This window comes from Pseudophryne corroboree, chromosome 3, assembly GCF_028390025.1.
Source record: "Pseudophryne corroboree isolate aPseCor3 chromosome 3, aPseCor3.hap2, whole genome shotgun sequence".
In the NCBI taxonomy this organism is placed as follows: Eukaryota; Metazoa; Chordata; class Amphibia; order Anura; family Myobatrachidae; genus Pseudophryne; species Pseudophryne corroboree.
The window spans coordinates 533,503,122-533,523,311 of record NC_086446.1 but is presented as its reverse complement, the minus strand read 5'-3'; the positions used below and the strand labels follow the sequence as shown (position 1 = coordinate 533,523,311).

The 20,190-nt window shown below is 45.1% G+C and overlaps 1 protein-coding gene across 8 annotated transcripts in view; it reads left to right on the top strand.

The window, feature by feature from the left end:
* The window catches only part of SLC39A11 (solute carrier family 39 member 11), a 1,124,245-nt gene that overhangs the window by 866,074 nt on the left and 237,981 nt on the right, over window positions 1-20,190 (top strand). For 7 of the 8 annotated variants that reach the window (XM_063961150.1, XM_063961149.1, XM_063961147.1 and 4 more), the window contains exon 6: window positions 17,430-17,594. In XM_063961150.1, coding sequence (XP_063817220.1) covers window positions 17,430-17,594 — 165 coding nt within the window. Of the gene's footprint in view, window positions 1-17,429; window positions 17,595-18,611; window positions 18,862-20,190 lie in introns of those variants that run through there. The other variant, XM_063961155.1, reaches the window with a different exon arrangement.

Sequence of the window (20,190 nt, the reverse complement as noted above, 5' to 3'; positions counted from 1 at the left end):
AGGTGCAAGATGGAATTGTCCTTGGGCCCTCCCACCCACCCTTATGTTGTATAAACAGGACATGCACACTTTAACCAACCCATCATTTCAGTGACAGGGTCTGCCACACGACTGTGACTGAAATGACGGGTTGGTTTGGACCCCCACCAAAAAAGAAGCAATTAATCTCTCCTTGCACAAACTGGCTCTACAGAGGCAAGATGTCCACCTCATCATCATCCTCCGATATATCACCGTGTACATCCCCCTCCTCACAGATTATCAATTCGTCCCCACTGGAATCCACCATCTCAGCTCCCTGTGTACTTTGTGGAGGCAATTGCTGCTGGTCAATGTCTCCACGGAGGAATTGATTATAATTCATTTTAATGAACATCATCTTCTCCACATTTTCTGGAAGTAACCTCGTACGCCGATAGCTGACAAGGTGAGCGGCGGCACTAAACACTCTTTTGGAGTACGCACTTGTGGGAGGGCAACTTAGGTAGAATAAAGCCAGTTTGTGCAAGGGCCTCCAAATTGCCTCTTTTTCCTGCCAGTATAAGTACGGACTGTCTGACGTGCCTACTTGGATGCGGTCACTCATATAATCCTCCACCATTCTTTCAATGGGGAGAGAATCATATGCAGTGCCAGTAGACGACATGTCCGTAATCGTTGTCAGGTCCTTCAGTCCGGACCAGATGTCAGCATCAGCAGTCGCTCCAGACTGCCCTGCATCACCGCCAGCGGGTGGGCTCGGAATTCTGAGCCTTTTCCTCGCACCCCCAGTTGCGGGAGAATGTGAAGGAGGAGATGTTGACAGGTCGCGTTCCGCTTGACTTGACAATTTTCTCACCAGCAGGTCTTTGAACCCCAGCAGACTTGTGTGTGCCGGAAAGAGAGATCCAAGGTAGGTTTTAAATCTAGGATCGAGCACGGTGGCCAAAATGTAGTGCTCTGATTTCAACAGATTGACCACCCGTGAATCCTTGTTAAGCGAATTAAGGGCTCCATCCACAAGTCCCACATGCCTAGCGGAATCGCTCTGTGTTAGCTCCTCCTTCAATGTCTCCAGCTTCTTCTGCAAAAGCCTGATGAGGGGAATGACCTGACTCAGGCTGGCAGTGTCTGAACTGACTTCACGTGTGGCAAGTTCAAAGGGCAGCAGAACCTTGCACAGCGTTGAAATCATTCTCCACTGCGCTTGAGACAGGTGCATTCCACCTCCTATATCGTGCTCAATTGTATAGGCTTGAATGGCCTTTTGCTGCTCCTCCAACCTCTGAAGCATATATAGGGTTGAATTCCACCTCGTTACCACTTCTTGCTTCAGATGATGGCAGGGCAGGTTCAGGCGTTTTTGGTGTTGCTCCAGTCTTCTGTACGTGGTGCCTGTACGCCGAAAGTGTCCCGCAATTCTTCTGGCCACCGACAGCATCTATTGCACGCCCCTCTCGTTTTTTAAATAATTCTGCACCACCAAATTCAAGGTATGTGCAAAACATGGGACGTGCTGGAATTTGCCCATATTTAATGCACACACAATATTGCTGGCGTTGTCCGATGCCACAAATCCACAGGAGAGTCCAATTGGGGTAAGCCATTCCGCGATGATCTTCCTCAGTTGCCGTAAGAGGTTTTCAGCTGTGTGCGTATTCTGGAAAGCGGTGATACAAAGCGTAGCCTGCCTAGGAAAGAGTTGGCGTTTGCGAGATGCTGCTACTGGTGCCGCCGCTGCTGTTCTTGCGGCGGGAGTCCATACATCTACCCAGTGGGCTGTCACAGTCATATAGTCCTGACCCTGCCCTGCTCCACTTGTCCACATGTCCGTGGTTAAGTGGACATTGGGTACAACTGCATTTTTTAGGACACTGGTGAGTCTTTTTCTGACGTCCGTGTACATTCTCGGTATCGCCTGCCTAGAGAAGTGGAACCTAGATGGTATTTGGTAACGGGGGCACACTACCTCAAGAAATTGTCTAGTTCCCTGTGAACTAACGGCGGATAACGGACGCACGTCTAACACCAACATAGTTGTCAAGGCCTCAGTTATCCGTTTTGCAACAGGATGACTGCTGTGATATTTCATCTTCCTCGCAAAGGACTGTTGGACAGTCTATTGCTTGGTGGAAGTAGTAAAAGTGGGCTTACGACTTCCCCTCTGGGATGACCATCGACTCCCAGCAGCAGCGCCAGCAGCAGTTGGCGTTACACGCAAGGATGCATCGGAGGAATCCCAGGCAGGAGAGGACTCGTCAGAATTGCCAGTGACATGGCCTGCAGGACTATTGGCATTCCTGGGGAAGGAGGAAATTGACACTGAGGGAGTTGGTGGGGTGGTTTGCGTGAGCTTGGTTACAAGAGGAAGGGATTTACTGGTCAGTGGACTGCTTCCGCTGTCGCCCAAAGTTTTTGAACTTGTCACTGACTTATTATGAATGCGCTGCAGGTGACGTATAAGGGAGGATGTTCCGAGGTGGTTAACGTCCTTACCCCTACTTATTACAGCTTGACAAAGGCAACACACGGCTTGACAAATGTTGTCCGCATTTCTGTTGAAATACTTCCACACCGAAGAGCTGATTTTTTTGGTATTTTCACCAGGCATGTCAATGGCCCTATTCCTCCCACGGACAACAGGTGTCTCCCCGGGTGCCTGACTTAAACAAACCACCTCACCATCAGAATCCTCCTTGTCAATTTCCTCCCCAGCGCCAGCAACACCCATATCCTCCTCATCCTGGTGTACTTCAACACTGACATCTTCAATCTGACTATCAGGAACTGGACTGCGGGTGCTCCTTCCAGCACTTGCAGGGGGCGTGCAAATGGTGGAAGGCGCATGCTCTTCACGTCCAGTGTTGGGAAGGTCAGGCATCGCAACCGACACAATTGGACTCTCCTTGTGGATTTGGGATTTCGAAGAACGCACAGTTCTTTGCTGTGCTTTTGCCAGCTTGAGTCTTTTCATTTTTCTAGCGAGAGGCTGAGTGCTTCCATCCTCATGTGAAGCTGAACCACTAGCCATGAACATAGGCCAGGGCCTCAGCCGTTCCTTGCCACTCCGTGTGGTAAATGGCATATTAGCAAGTTTACGCTTCTCCTCCGACAATTTTATTTTAGATTTTTGAGTCCTTTTTTTACTGATATTTGGTGTTTTGGATTTTACATGCTCTGTACTATGACATTGGGCATCGGCCTTGGCAGACGACGTTGCTGGCATTTCATCGTCTCGGCCATGACTAGTGGCAGCAGCTTCAGCACGAGGTGGAAGTGGATCTTGATCTTTCCCTATTTTTGGAACCTCAACATTTTTGTTCTCCATATTTTAATAGGCACAACTAAAAGGCACCTCAGGTAAACAATGGAGATGGATGGATACTAGTATACAATTATGGATGACAAGCGACTGCCGACACAGAGGTAGCTTCAGCCGTGGACTACCGTACTGTGTCTGCTGCTAATATAGACTGGATGATAATGAGATAAAATTAAAATATATATATATATCACACTAGTACTGCAGCCGGACAGGTATATATTATGTAATGACGGACCTGCTGGACACTGTCTGTCAGACTCAGCACTGCAGACTCCTAAAGTAAGCTACTAGTATCAAGAAGATAGAAAAAAAAAAACCACGGGTAGGTGGTATACAATTATGGATGGACGAGCGACTGCCGACACAGAGGTAGCTACAGCCGTGGACTACCGTACTGTGTCTGCTGCTAATATAGACTGGATGATAATGAGATAAAATTAAAATATATATATATATCACACTAGTACTGCAGCCGGACAGGTATATATTATGTAATGACGGACCTGCTGGACACTGTCTGTCAGCACTGCAGACTCCTAAAGTAAGCTACTAGTATCAAGAAGATAGAAAAAAAAAAAACCACGGGTAGGTGGTATACAATTATGGATGGACGAGCGACTGCCGACACAGAGGTAGCTACAGCCGTGGACTACCGTACTGTGTCTGCTGCTAATATAGACTGGATGATAATGAGATAAAATTAAAATATATATATATATATCACACTAGTACTGCAGCCGGACAGGTATATATTATGTAATGACGGTATCCGGACTCCAGGTCGACAGCACAAAGGTCGACACACTTTAGGTCGACGCCAATTGGTCGACACACATTAGGTCGACAGGGTCAAAAGGTCGACAGGAACAAGGTCGACATGGAAAAAGGTCGACATGAGTTTTTCACGATTTTTTTCTTTTTTTGAACCTTTTCATACTTAACGATCCACGTGGACTACGATTGGAACGGTAAAGTGTGCCGAGCGAAGCGGAGCGGAGCGAAGGCACCATGCCCGAAGCATGGCGAGCGAAGCGAGCCATGCGAGGGGACGCGGTGCACTAATTCGGGTTCCCGGTCACTCTACGAAGAAAACGACACCAAAAAAACATAAAAAACTCATGTTGACCTTTTTCCATGTCGACCTTGTTGTTGTCGACCTTTTGACCCTGTCGACCTTTTGACCCTGTCGACCAATTGGCGTCGACCTAAAGTGTGTCGACCTTTGTGCTGTCGACCCTGAGTCCCAGACCCGTAATGACGGACCTGCTGGACACTGTCTGTCAGCACTGCAGACTCCTAAAGTAAGCTACTAGTATCAAGAAGATAGAAAAAAAAAAAAACCACGGGTAGGTGGTATACAATTATGGATGGACGAGCGACTGCCGACACAGAGGTAGCTACAGCCGTGGACTACCGCACTGTGTCTGCTGCTAATATAGACTGGATGATAATGAGATAAAATTAAAATATATATATATTATATATCACACTAGTACTGCAGTCGGACAGGTATATATTATGTAATGACGGACCTGCTGGACACTGTCTGTCAGACTCAGCACTGCAGACTCCTAAAGTAAGCTACTAGTATCAAGAAGATAGAAAAAAAAAAAACCACGGGTAGGTGGTATACAATTATGGATGGACGAGCGACTGCCGACACAGAGGTAGCTACAGCCGTGGACTACCGTACTGTGTCTGCTGCTAATATAGACTGGATGATAATGAGATAAAATTAAAATATATATATATATCACACTAGTACTGCAGCTGGACAGGTATATATTATGTAATGACGGACCTGCTGGACACTGTCTGCAGAATGCGTTTATAAAAACACCACACGACGAGTGTTTAACTTTTTCAGGCAGACAATCACAATATACTGGTGGTCAGCAGACAATCACAATACTGGTGGTCAGTGGTCACTGGTCAGTCACACTGGCAGTGGCACTCTGGCAGCAAAAGTGTGCACTGTACTTAAAATATGTACTCCTGCTATAACTGCTCCCCAGTCTCCCCCACAATTAAGCTGTGTGAGCAGTGAGCACTCAGCACAGTCAGATAATGATATACAGTATTACATATGATGCAGCACACTGGGCTGAGCACAGATATGGTATGTGACTGTGTCACACTGTATCGTTTTTTTTCAGGCAGAGAACGGATTAATTAAACTGGTGGTCACTGGTCACACTATCAGCAGCAAGTAGTACTCCTCCTAATAATATGCTCCTCAAAATTTGTGTCTCTCTCTAGTACTCTAGTCTAAACGGAGAGGACGCCAGCCACGTCCTCTCCCTATCAATCTCAATGCACGTGTGAAAATGGCGGCGACGCGCGGCTCCTTATATAGAATCCGAGTCTCGCGATAGAATACGAGCCTCGCGAGAATCCGACAGCGGGATGATGACGTTCGGGCGCGCTCGGGTTAACCGAGCAAGGCGGGAAGATCCGAGTCGCTCGGCCCCGTGTAAAAAAACCTGAAGTTCGGGCGGGTTCGGATTCCGAGGAACCGAACCCGCTCATCTCTACACTGCTGTACTGCTTTCAGATGTTCTCCCGCAACTTTTTATCAGTGGTCAAAAACATTAGAATTTTTTTTTCTTTATTTAAGCATATACTCTACATGCATCTGGATTCGTCCTTTTTCCCTTCCCTTGCCGCATGGTGTGTTCTGGCTAATAAACACAAAAATATATCATTATGCTTATTCCGAGAGAAAGCTCATTCTGTCCTGGAGAGGAATAACATTTGCTTAGTTAAGCAAATGAATGTAAAAGTTACTCCCAGCTAAATTCCGTAATTACAAAATTGTCAATGAAATAATTATCAAATTGCCTGAATTAAAGTGAAAATAAAAACGTTCACATTTTTCTGTAACGGATTAGTAAATGAAGCACTTTGGAAAATGAAGTTATTGCTATATTTGCATTCCTTAATATGAGTGCTAATTATGATTCTTCTCGCTTTGTGAATTTACATTATAACTGATAGACAAAAGGTCAGCACCACTCAGTGGCTAAAGTATTATATGGTACAAAGCTTGCCTTTCTCATCCCACGCAAGCACTCTGAATTGGATTCAATAGAAAATGGTTCTATTGAATGGTATGATTTTTTTCTGTGTATGGATAATGCAACCTGTTAAGGATTTCAGCAGCATTTGTGATGTTACCATTTCAACGTGTGCTTGAAGATGGCAATCAGGTTTACAGCTGGTGTACTAAATTATATATATTCAGTAAATTTTCTGTATCATTAGTTAGGTAACTTTCTAGCAGAGTGACAATGTATTGTAAGCCAATTTGACCATGGATGGAGTAAAAATAGTACAATAAAGATGGTACTTGTCTTACATCTTCCCTAGCTCGTAGTCTGTAGGTTACAAAATTCTATTGGAAGCTGCAAAATGAAGTGTTACCGCATTTCTCCTCTGAGTCACCTGGATGGCAAGCTAATTGGCAATGGATCAAAACACCGTCTGCTCGAACTTCACAAGTCTTGAGACTTTGGCAGTGTGATGGGGAAAAAGCTGTCTGACGAATGTCACAGGCATCAGCAAGGTGTCAGAGCTTGTATTATAATGCTGCTTGTGGTGTCTTCCTCCCCCTCCTCCCTACAATAAAAGTGCATTCACCTGAGTGTACACTATACGGATAACATTTCTGAACTGAAAAAAACAACCTCGAATTTGTGTTAAATTATCTCTTGAGAAACATTTTATTTGCCTTTTAAATGAGCACATTCTAGTACTGATGTTTAGCTGAGCGTAAAGTACTCACACACTGCAAATGTACGCATGTACTTCCGTATACAGTTATGCAGAGGTGTATGCATATTTGCAGTGCAGACGCCTCTCATTAATATGCTTAATTTTCTAACAAATGTAATCATCAGAGCGCATTTACTCCAGCCTGTATTTAGTGTATGTATGCTTCCAACCACCTCTGCATAGCCTGTAATTCCATTGACAGTATATGTACGCTTCCATCCACCTCTACATAGCCTATAATTCCATTGACAGTATATGTACGCTTCCATCCACCTCTACATAGCCTGTAATTCCACTGACAGTATATGTACGCTTCCAACCACCTCTACATAGCCTGTAATTCCACTGACAGTATATGTACGCTTCCAACCACCTCTACATAGTCTGTAATTCCACTGACAGTATATGTACGCTTCCAACCACCTCTACATAGTCTGTAATTCCACTGACAGTATATGTACGCTTCCATCCACCTCTACATAGCCCGTAATTCCATTGACAGTATATGTACGCTTCCAACCACCTCTACATAGCCTGTAATTCCACTGACAGTATATGTACGCTTCCAACCACCTCTACATAGCCTGTAATTCCATTGACACTGCCTCTATAAATGTTGACGAAGTAGAAACGCCCCATTAAAGCTTACTTACGTCCATTCAGCCTCAAGTGGTGATGCGATTTGAAGTGCCTATGGTCCTGCATTGTTCATACTTCTGTACACTTGGTTCTGTAGTATGAGTAAAGTGCAAACACAAAAATATACTCCGCAGATAGGCATAACTGCTCAGGCTCTCTCAGCATTGGAGGTGGCTAAAAATGGTGAATGCTATATTTTTTTGTAGCAACTTTAGCCAGAAATTTGTAATAAGGCAACCTAGGTGTGTGACTCTGGGCTCGATCAAGGGCTGTTTGTCTGTAAAGTATTTACTGGTTATTATAATTGTCATTGGATTACTGTAGAAAGAAAACTACATCAATTTGTAATATGGTTTAGAAATTCTGGTAGGAGAAATAAATGTCATTGTTTGGTCCAGAACCAATATTCTAGGTGTGGATTAGGAAGCCTTGTTCTAGCTCCCAATGACTATTTCAGAAACCTGATAGCTTTCCACTGCCTACAGTGGTAACAAACTACATTATAGAGATGCACTATATTTCATATGTTGTATAATGTTTTAAAGTATTCTATAAAAATCATAAATGGGTCTTCCATATTGCAGAGAATTTGTTTTTGTTAGGCTAAAAACATACGGCAGAAATATATAAACATAAGCTTTGTCTCCACAGCATGAACTGTTACTACAAATGTCTCAGCATTGTCCCAGTACTCAGACAAAAAACAATATCCGTGCATGATTCAAAACAAAAGCCAAACCACACAGCAATGCATTCTGCCAGTAGGGGTGACTTGATGAGAATTAAGCCGATGACGTCTCTATGATCTAGTGACTTAACAGCAAACCATTTTGTGGGTTTTAACAATATTTATAAGGAGGCAGCCTACCCTCCACAGTGTGTAGATAACCGTTGTACTTTCATTAAATATAACGTTTTTGTTTGTCTACTCCTGGAACCGGAGTCGGACTGGTGCACTGGGATAGGAACCGGAGTCGGACTGGTGCACTGGGATAGGAACCGGAGTCGGACTGGTACACTGGGATACAGGGTATTCCCTGGTGGGCCCCACTGCCTGAGGGTCCCACTGACTCCTCTACGAATAAGGTTTCAGACTGTGCACTCAACTTATACATTGATACTCTATAAGAGGGTCACTTACCTGGTAGAATAAGAACAAGGATGAACATGGGGCTTGGCTCGCTTCTATAAAAAGTACACTAAGAATCGCTTTCTTGCCGATCTAAGTGGGCACCCCTGTCAACTCCTTTTGGCTGTGGGCTTTAGCATAATGAACACGGCACCTGCCAGTGACTGGAATGGCATTTTAGCTCTGCATTCATTCACTAACCTACAATTAAGTCATCATGCCTGATGCAGCTCTCTTTGAATTTTAGATGCTGGTTTGTCAGCATCAGGGTCCCTGTATCAAATGTACAGTGCATTACTGGGTTATAAATAGACAGGATCACCATGATGTACATTATAATGCACTCACAGGACTATACTGTAGTGCGTTGCTGTTATTAGTCTGGTAATTTATCATCATGCACATAATGGATTCCTGGAACATTAGGTTATGTTCCCGCTTACAACCTACTTCCTAGTGAGATGGGTGGGATTCAGGGTCAGGATGATGCATTTCTCAGCAAATTTCACCTTCATGGTACCGCCCCTCTGCATGGGGTGTGGTATTGAAGGTCGACAGTAACTAGGTCGACCACTATTGGTCAACAGTAACTAGGTCGACAGGGTGTCTAGGTCGACATGTTCTAGGTCGACAGGTCAAAAGGTCGACATTAGTTTTTTATGGGTTTTTTGGTGTCGTTTTCTTCGTAGAGTGACCGGGGAACCCCAATTAGTGCACCGTGTCCCCTCGCATAGCTCGCTTCGCTCGCCATGCTTCGGGCAAGGTGCCTCGCTCCACTACCGCTTCACATGGCACAGATTACCGCTCCAATCGTAGTCCATGTGAATCGTTAAGTATGAAAAGGTTAAAAAAAAGAAAACAATTGTGAAGAACTCATGTCGACCTTTTGATCTGTCGACCTAGAACATGTCGACCTAAAGACCCTGTCGACCTAGACACCCTGTCAACCCACTTACTGTCGACCAATAGTGGTCGACCTAGACATTGTCGACCTAGTTACGGTCGACTTAGAGACCGGATCCCTCTGCATGAGTTTACTAATTATATGGTTTGCTCTGCCCCCACATTTGTCATTGGCATGCTCCCTTTAGGGAACTCTTCCGAGTGGGGGAGAACAAAAAGTCGGTAATTCTGATTACATTTTTTATATGTAAAGAGCAGGAGACACTTTTTTGACCTTCATTTCTAAACTCTTTTTTTCACCAGTAGAACCAAAATCTCAGGTTTTGATACCACTATTTTCTATGACTTTCACCTGTGGCTCCTCATTGGCTGAATGTTGCTTGTTTGAAGCACAGTGTATTAATAATGCTAGGGACTGTATCTAGAAATCTTTAGGTGGGATACCCTACTGCCTTGTTCACACAGACAAATGAAGGGTATAGTATCTGTCCTTTTCCACTGTTTTGTCATGTGTTTATTGACCCAGGTAAGATTAGTATTTGCAAAGAAACATGGTTACATTACAAAATCTGCACATCATACTTCATTGATCATGAGCCACGTTACACAGCTACTGTGTACTTGATGCTACAAAAATAAGTTAATTTAATTAAATTTTTTAAATTATTATTCTTATACTTGCCAGAACAGCTCAAAATTATAATCAAGTAATCTGAACTTTGTATCTGCAATAAGAAGATGTATCTGCTTCATTGTGGTCTTATCATGTTTTCTTTGCATAAGACAAGATTGTGTTAATTTTTAGACTGTCATGTAAAGTCTGGTTCTGTGCCTCAATATGATTGGATGTTGCTTTTTACATTTAATCTGTTTTACCATAGTTAATTATGTTTATTTCACCATTATTGTATACCCCTCTGCTTCTTGTAGTGATAGCAGCCATTTTATGGCGTGAAGTTTGCAGGATGTAGACCATACTTTGTGGTGATTTTTTTTTTTTTTTTTAGCATAATAATAATTATTATTATTATTTTTATTATTATTATTTTCTCTATCGTCCTAGTGGATGCTGGGGTTCCTGAAAGGACCATGGGGAATAGCGGCTCCGCAGGAGACAGGGCACAAAAAGTAAAGCTTTTCCAGATCAGGTGGTGTGCACTGGCTCCTCCCCCTATGACCCTCCTCCAGACTCCAGTTAGATTTTTGTGCCCGGCCGAGAAGGGTGCAATCTAGGTGGCTCTCCTAAAGAGCTGCTTAGAAAAAGTTTAGCTTAGGTTTTTTATTTTACAGTGAGTCCTGCTGGCAACAGGATCACTGCAACGAGGGACTGAGGGGAGAAGAAGTGAACTCACCTGCGTGCAGGATGGATTGGCTTCTTGGCTACTGGACATCAGCTCCAGAGGGACGATCACAGGTACAGCCTGGATGGTCACCGGAGCCGCGCCGCCGGCCCCCTTGCAGATGCTGAAGTCAGAAGAGGTCCAGAATCGGCGGCTGAAGACTCCTGCAGTCTTCTAAAGGTAGCGCACAGCACTGCAGCTGTGCGCCATTTTCCTCTCAGCACACTTCACACGCAGTCACTGAGGGTGCAGGGCGCTGGGGGGGGGCGCCCTGGGAGGCAAATGTAACCTATATAAAGGCTAAAAATACCTCACATATAGCCCCCAGAGGCTATATGGAGATATTTAACCCCTGCCTGGATTCACTAAATAGCGGGAGACGAGCCCGCCGGAAAAGGGGCGGGGCCTATCTCCTCAGCACACGGCGCCATTTCCTCTCACAGCTCCGCTGGTCAGGACGGCTCCCAGGTCTCTCCCCTGCACTGCACTACAGAAACAGGGTAAAACAGAGAGGGGGGGCAAATTTATGGCGATATTTTGATATATATAAAGCAGCTATAAGGGAGCACTTATTATAAGGCTATCCCTGTTATATATAGCGCTTTTGGTGTGTGCTGGCAAACTCTCCCTCTGTCTCCCCAAAGGGCTAGTGGGTCCTGTCTTCGTTAGGAGCATTCCCTGTGTGTCTGCTGTGTGTCGGTACGTGTGTGTCGACATGTATGAGGACGATATTGGTGTGGAGGCGGAGCAATTGCCAAATATGAGGATGTCACCCCCTAGGGAGTCGACACCAGAATGGATGCCTTTATTTATGGAACTACGGGATAGTGTCAACACGCTAAAGCAGTCGTTTGACGACATGAGACGGCCGGACAATCAATTAGTGCCTGTCCAGGCGACTCAAACACCGTCAGGGGCTGTGAAACGCCCTTTGCCTCAGTCGGTCGACACAGATCCAGACACAGGCACTGACTCCAGTGGTGACGGTGACGAATCAACCGTATTTTCCAGTAGGGCCACACGTTATATGATTTTGGCAATGAAGGAGGCGTTACATTTAGCTGATACTACAGGTACCACTAAACAGGGTATTATGTGGGGTGTGAAAAAACTACCTATAGTTTTTCCTGAATCAGAAGAATTAAATGACGTGTGTAATGAAGCGTGGGTTGCCCCTGATAAAAAGCTGATAATTTCAAAGAAATTATTGGCATTATACCCTTTCCCGCCAGAGGTTAGGGAGCGCTGGGAAACACCTCCTAGGGTGGACAAGGCGCTAACACGCTTATCTAAACAAGTGGCGTTACCCTCTCCTGAGACGGCCGCACTTAAAGATCCATCAGATAGGAGGATGGAAAATATCCAAAAAAGTATATACACACATGCAGGTGTTATACTACGACCAGCTATAGCGACTGCCTGGATGTGCAGTGCTGGGGTAGTTTGGTCAGAGTCCCTGATTGAAAATATTGATACCCTGGACAGGGACAATATTTTACTGTCGTTAGAACAAATAAAGGATGCATTTCTTTATATGCGTGATGCACAGAGGGATATCTGCACACTGGCATCACGGGTAAGTGCTATGTCCATTTCGGCCAGAAGAGCTTTATGGACGCGACAGTGGACAGGCGATGCGGATTCAAAACGACATATGGAAGTTTTGCCGTATAAAGGGGAGGAGTTATTTGGAGTCGGTCTATCAGATTTGGTGGCCACGGCTACAGCCGGGAAATCCACCTTTCTACCTCAAGTCACTCCCCAACAGAAAAAGGCACCGACTTTTCAACCGCAGCCCTTTCGTTCCTTTAAAAATAAGAGAGCAAAGGGCTATTCATATCTGCCACGAGGCAGAGGTCGAGGGAAGAGACAGCAACAGGCAGCTCCTTCCCAGGAACAGAAGCCTTCCCCGGCTTCTACAAAAGCCTCAGCATGACGCTGGGGCTTCTCAAGCGGACTCGGGGACGGTGGGTGGTCGTCTCAAAAATTACAGCGCGCAGTGGGCTCACTCGCAGGTAGATCCCTGGATCCTGCAGATAATATCTCAGGGGTACAGGTTGGAATTAGAGACAGATCCACCTCGCCGTTTCCTGAAGTCTGCTTTACCAACGTCCCCCTCCGAAAGGGAGACGGTTTTGGAAGCCATTCACAAGCTGTACTCTCAGCAGGTGATAGTCAAGGTACCTCTTCTACAACAAGGGAAGGGGTATTATTCCACTCTTTTTGTGGTACCGAAGCCGGATGGCTCGGTAAGGCCTATTCTAAATCTGAAGTCCTTGAACCTGTACATAAAGAAGTTCAAGTTCAAGATGGAGTCACTCAGAGCAGTGATAGCGAACCTGGAAGAGGGGGACTTTATGGTATCCTTGGACATCAAGGATGCGTATCTCCACGTTCCAATTTACCCCTCACACCAGGGGTACCTCAGGTTCGTTGTACAAAACTGTCACTATCAGTTTCAGACGCTGCCGTTCGGATTGTCCACGGCACCTCGGGTCTTTACAAAGGTAATGGCCGAGATGATGATTCTTCTTCGAAGAAAAGGCATATTAATTATCCCATACTTGGACGATCTCCTAATAAGGGCAAGGTCCAGAGAACAGCTAGAGATGGGATTAGCACTGTCGCAAGAAGTGCTAAAACAGCACGGGTGGATTCTGAATATTCCAAAATCCCAGTTAATGCCGACAACTCGTCTGCTGTTCCTAGGGATGATTCTGGACACGGTTCAGAAAAAGGTTTTTCTCCCGGAGGAAAAAGCCAAGGAGTTATCCGAGCTTGTCAGGAACCTCCTAAAACCAGGAAAGGTGTCTGTACATCAATGCACAAGAGTCCTGGGAAAAATGGTGGCTTCTTACGAAGCAATTCCATTCGGCAGATTCCACGCAAGAATTTTCCAAAGGGATCTGTTGGACAAATGGTCAGGGTCGCATCTTCAGATGCACCTGCGGATAACCCTGTCTCCAAGGACAAGGGTGTCTCTTCTGTGGTGGTTGCAGAGTGCTCATCTATTGGAGGGCCGCAGATTCGGCATACAGGATTGGATCCTGGTGACCACGGACGCCAGCCTGAGAGGCTGGGGAGCAGTCACACAAGGAAGAAACTTCCAGGGAGTATGGACGAGCCTGGAAACGTCTCTTCACATAAACATTCTGGAACTAAGAGCAATATACAATGCTCTAAGCCAGGCAGAACCTCTGCTTCAGGGAAAACCGGTGTTGATCCAGTCGGACAACATCACGGCAGTCGCCCATGTGAACAGACAGGGCGGCACAAGAAGCAGGAGTGCAATGGCAGAAGCTGCAAGGATTCTTCGCTGGGCAGAGAATCATGTGATAGCACTGTCAGCAGTGTTCATCCCGGGAGTGGACAACTGGGAAGCAGACTTCCTCAGCAGACACGATCTTCACCCGGGAGAGTGGGGACTTCATCCAGAAGTCTTCCACTTGCTGGTAACCCGTTGGGAAAGACCAATGTTGGACATGATGGCGTCTCGCCTCAACAAAAAACTGGACAGGTATTGCGCCAGGTCAAGAGATCCGCAGGCAATAGCTGTGGACGCGCTGGTAACGCCTTGGGTGTACCAGTCGGTGTATGTGTTTCCTCCTCTGCCTCTCATACCAAAAGTATTGAGAATTATACGGCAAAGAGGCGTAAGGACGATACTAGTGGTTCCGGATTGGCCAAGAAGGACTTGGTACCCGGAACTTCAAGAGATGATCACGGAAGATCCGTGGCCTCTACCTCTAAGGAGGGACTTGCTTCAGCAGGGTCCCTGTCTGTTTCAAGACTTACCGCGGCTGCGTTTGACGGCATGGCGGTTGAACGCCGGATCCTAAAGGAAAAAGGCATGCCGGAAGAAGTCATTCCTACTTTGATTAAAGCAAGGAAGGAAGTAACCGTGCAACATTATCACCGAATTTGGCGAAAATATGTTGCGTGGTGCGAAGATCGGAGTGCTCCGACGGAGGAATTTCAACTGGGTCGATTCCTACATTTCCTGCAATCAGGATTGTCTATGGGTCTCAAATTGGGATCTATTAAGGTTCAAATTTCGGCCCTGTCGATTTTCTTTCAAAAAGAATTGGCTTCAGTCCCTGAAGTCCAGACCTTTGTTAAGGGAGTGCTACATATACAGCCTCCTGTGGTGCCTCCAGTGGCACCGTGGGATCTCAATGTGGTTTTGGACTTTCTAAAATCTCATTGGTTTGAACCACTAAAGAAGGTGGATTTGAAATATCTCACATGGAAAGTGACCATGCTTCTAGCCCTGGCTTCGGCCAGGAGAGTGTCAGAACTGGCAGCTTTATCTTACAAAAGCCCATATCTGATTTTCCATTCGGACAGGGCAGAACTGCGGACTCGTCCGCATTTTCTCCCTAAGGTGGTGTCAGCATTTCATCTGAACCAGCCTATTGTAGTGCCTGCGGCTACAAGTGACTTGGAGGACTCCAAGTTACTGGACGTTGTCAGAGCATTAAAAATATATATTGCAAGGACAGCTGGAGTCAGAAAATCTGACTCGTTGTTTATATTGTATGCACCCAACAAGATGGGTGCTCCTGCGTCTAAGCAGACGATTGCTCGTTGGATCTGTAGCACAATCCAACTTGCACATTCTGTGGCAGGCCTGCCACAGCCTAAATCTGTAAAGGCCCACTCCACAAGGAAGGTGGGCTCATCTTGGGCGGCTGCCCGAGGGGTCTCGGCATTACAACTTTGCCGAGCAGCTACGTGGTCAGGGGAGAACACGTTTGTAAAATTTTACAAATTTGATACTCTGGCTAAGGAGGACCTGGAGTTCTCTCATTCGGTGCTGCAGAGTCATCCGCACTCTCCCGCCCGTTTGGGAGCTTTGGTATAATCCCCATGGTCCTTTCAGGAACCCCAGCATCCACTAGGACGATAGAGAAAATAAGATTTTACTTACCGATAAATCTATTTCTCGGAGTCCGTAGTGGATGCTGGGCGCCCATCCCAAGTGCGGATTATCTGCAATAATTGTACATAGTTATTGTTAACTAATTCGGGTTATTGTTGAAGGAAGCCATCTTTCAGAGGCTCCGCTGTTATCATACTGTTAACTGGGTTTAGATCACAAGTTGTACGGTGTGATTGGTGTGGCTGGTATGAGTCTTACCCGGGATTCAAAATCCTCCCTTATTGTGTACGCTCGTCCGGGCACAGTACCTAACTGGAGTCTGGAGGAGGGTCATAGGGGGAGGAGCCAGTGCACACCACCTGATCTGGAAAAGCTTTACTTTTTGTGCCCTGTCTCCTGCGGAGCCGCTATTCCCCATGGTCCTTTCAGGAACCCCAGCATCCACTACGGACTCCGAGAAATAGATTTATCGGTAAGTAAAATCTTATTATCATACTTTATTTATATGACTCCACAAGGTGCAACAAACAGATAGTAAGGAAAGAAACAATATATATGAGGCAAGAGGGTCCCTTTCGAGAGTAAACTTACAGTTATAGATTAAACTCCTTTACATTTTGGCCCAGTTCACAATGTGGCTGCCTCCACAATGTGAGGTCATTGGCACAAGTCAAGTGAAACTATAATATTGTATAAAGCAGTGATCTCCAACCCGTAGCTCGCAAGCTACCGGTAGCTCGCCATAGCATTTTCGGTAGCTCACAGAGCGCATGGGCTTGGGCAGTCACTGCACTCCTCCTCCCTTATTTTTTAATATGGTGCCGGCCATCAGCCAATCAGAGCTCGTGGACCAGCAGTGGCGGCACCTGATTGGCTACCTGGCCACGAGTTTTGATTGGCTCACTTACCGGCACCATATTTTAAATGCCCACCGCCGCCGGAGACTGTCACCCTCACCGCAGCCGCTCTACGGACTTCACAGGAGAGGCACGCGCTGCGCTCTCCTCCCCTTCCATCACTCATACAGGAGGAGCTGCACCGGTAGCAGTAGAAGAAGTCAGCAAGGGTTAGCACTGTGTGGGGCACTGTATCGGACACTTCTTTGGGCATTATTTGTGTATCTGGCACTGCTGGGAGGCATTATTTGAATATCTGGCACTGCAGAGGGGCATTATTTGTGTATCTGGCACTACGCGGGGGGGCATTACTTGTAGTTGTGAGGCCACACCCACTTTTGTGAGGCCACACCCACTTTCGCAGGACGCGCATTGGGGGAGGGGGTAGATGCTTCAGAGGTTTTATTTTCCGAAAGTAGCTCACACCCCAATTAAGGTTGGAGACCACTGGTATAAAGGAATCCAGAATTCATTTTTTTTCTGTTTTGCCTTCAGTCTCTCGTCTGAAAATGTCTTACTGTTCATAAAGCTCATCTTTGTCTACACTTATGTTTACCTGTAGATAAAATTGAAAATGGTGACGTGTACCAGAGAAAGAGAGGCATTCATTCTCCCTCATCCGAGGATTCCTCTTTGGCGGGCACCCGAGAATCCCAACACAAAGGGGGAGGCAGCTGGAGGCGAATTATGCTTCTGATCTTGGCTATTACCATCCACAACATTCCAGGTAAGATCATAAACTTTGCAGTATTTATTTATTATTTATCACCAGTTATTTATATAGCGCACACATATTCCGCAGCATTGTACAGAGAATATTTGCCCATTCACATCAGTCCCTGCCTCAGTGGATCTTACAATCTATATTCCCTATCACATGCACACGCAGACACACACATTGACGCTAGGGTTAATTTTTTGTTTGTAGCCAATTATCCTACCTGTATATTTTTGGATTGTGGGAGGAAACCGGAATACCCGGAGGAAACCCACGCAAATACAGGGAGAATATACAAACTCCGCACAGTTAGGGCCATGGTGGTAATCGAACCCATGACCTCAGTGCTGTGAGGCAGTAATGCTAACCATTACACCATCGGTACTGCCCTATTATTTATTGTTATAGTCTGATTTTACAAAAGTTACCAGTACTGTGTTCTCTTGAGCTATCTGTTTAATATGTAACACCACTTTCAGACAGAAAAGTCTGAAAGTCCCAGCAATTACCTGACATTTCAATGCCGGGTAGTTTTGCCGGGACCCCCTGACCCCCCCCTTTCACACAGACAAGCAAAATTACCTGTTCGAGAATTTCGACCTGTGTTTTTCTTGAAATTAGAACTGCTTCACCCGGTTATTTCTGTTTCTGTGTGAAGGGGGTATAAGTAGGCCAGTTTAATTTGTAATCTAATATCATAACATTTTTAAATGTTGCCCAGTGTAAATGAAGTATAGTGAAAAAAAACCTAGATATGAGCCCAGATTATATAGGAACGGTTAGATTATATTTCCATTCATCATTAAGTAGCGTATACTGTACTGTATATGTGAAATAGCTAACAGATTGACTACGATTGTAGCTCGCAGAAAGATAGTTAACAATGGTAAGTCTACCATAACTCCTTTTTCCGTAATAATTTGTAACTATAACGATGCATTTCTAAATGTGTGTTGCCATGAGTTACTTTTATCCTGTTAATAGCTCTTCTCAAGTTAAGGATTAAATACCAAAATTATTTCTAAGGTCAGGTTGAGTGCATCTATTTGGAGCCATTTGTTGTTCCTGCAGTATTAGTCCCTTCAGATGAGTTGGGTGTTCAGATTTCGGAGAGGTGTTGCCAGATCCATGGATTCCACTCTGCTATAGATGTTCTGCCCTATTTTTTGCTTTCCTTGACAACAGAGATTGCTTTTGTATTTTAACAAACTCGTCTGCATTTTTTTTGTTTGTCACTTGTTATATTTTTACACTTTAAACAATGTGAGATTTTGTTTGCCGTATTTAATGATGTTTTTCAATATAATAAAGTTCTGTTTTGGATACAAATGCTAAACAACCTTCTTTATTTTATTAATGCTACATAACCAAATACAGAGAATTGTTTGGTTTACAATAGTTTTTATTAAATTAAGCTGTGATGATATTGTGAGCTAAGGGAGCTACTGAAAAATATAACAAAGACCCCCAAAAAAGTGCGAGGAGTTCTAGCTATGAATAGTAAATGCTGCTCCATAGCGGAGCCTGGGTGATGTGTGTGTGAGACATAGGGCAATATTTAATAGAAGCCAATATTTTCGACAGGGCGTAAAGATGGCATTATTCGCTGATAATCGGCACTTTTCGACACTTCAATATTCAATTGAAGTGCGTGTTTTCCGCCTTGTCGAAAATTCCAAAATGTCAAAAAACACATGGATGAGCGGAATCTCTGCTCATACATGTGTTTTTTCGACCCCACCACGGTCGAAACGGGTCTGTTTTTGACCATTAATTTTCGCCCATAAGAGAGGACGAAAATGAATGGTCGGAATCAGAGGGAAACGGCTGCAATAGAATACTGAAGTTTCGGATCCTCCTTGTTGGAGATGATCCGACACTAATTGAATAGACCCCAAAGGGGTCTATCCATGAAGCAGTAAAAAGTGTATAGAATTGAGCCAGTGCCAAACAATCAGCATTGAAGTAACATTTATCATTTGCATACTATATAATTGTACGGAGCAGCTGATTGGTTGCCATGGGCAGCTTCTCCACAGGCTCACTTCTCCACTCTTTACCTGCTTCATGAATAGATCCCAAAGGATTAATCATAAAACAACCAGGGTAGTCTATACAAATTACTAAAAATAAGATTTTACTTACCGATAAATCTATTTCTCGTAGTCCGTAGTGGATGCTGGGGACTCCGTCAGGACCATGGGGATTAGCGGCTCCGCAGGAGACAGGGCACAAAAATAAAGCTTTAGGATCAGGTGGTGTGCACTGGCTCCTCCCCCTATGACCCTCCTCCAAGCCTCAGTTAGGATACTGTGCCCGGACGAGCGTACACAATAAGGAAGGATTTTGAATCCCGGGTAAGACTCATACCAGCCACACCAATCACACCGTACAACTTGTGATCTGAACCCAGTTAACAGTATGACAAACGTAGGAGCCTCTGAACAGACGGCTCACAACAATAACAACCCGATTTTTTTGTAACAATAACTATGTACAAGTATTGCAGACAATCCGCACTTGGGATGGGCGCCCAGCATCCACTACGGACTACGAGAAATAGATTTATCGGTAAGTAAAATCTTATTTTCTCTGACGTCTTAGT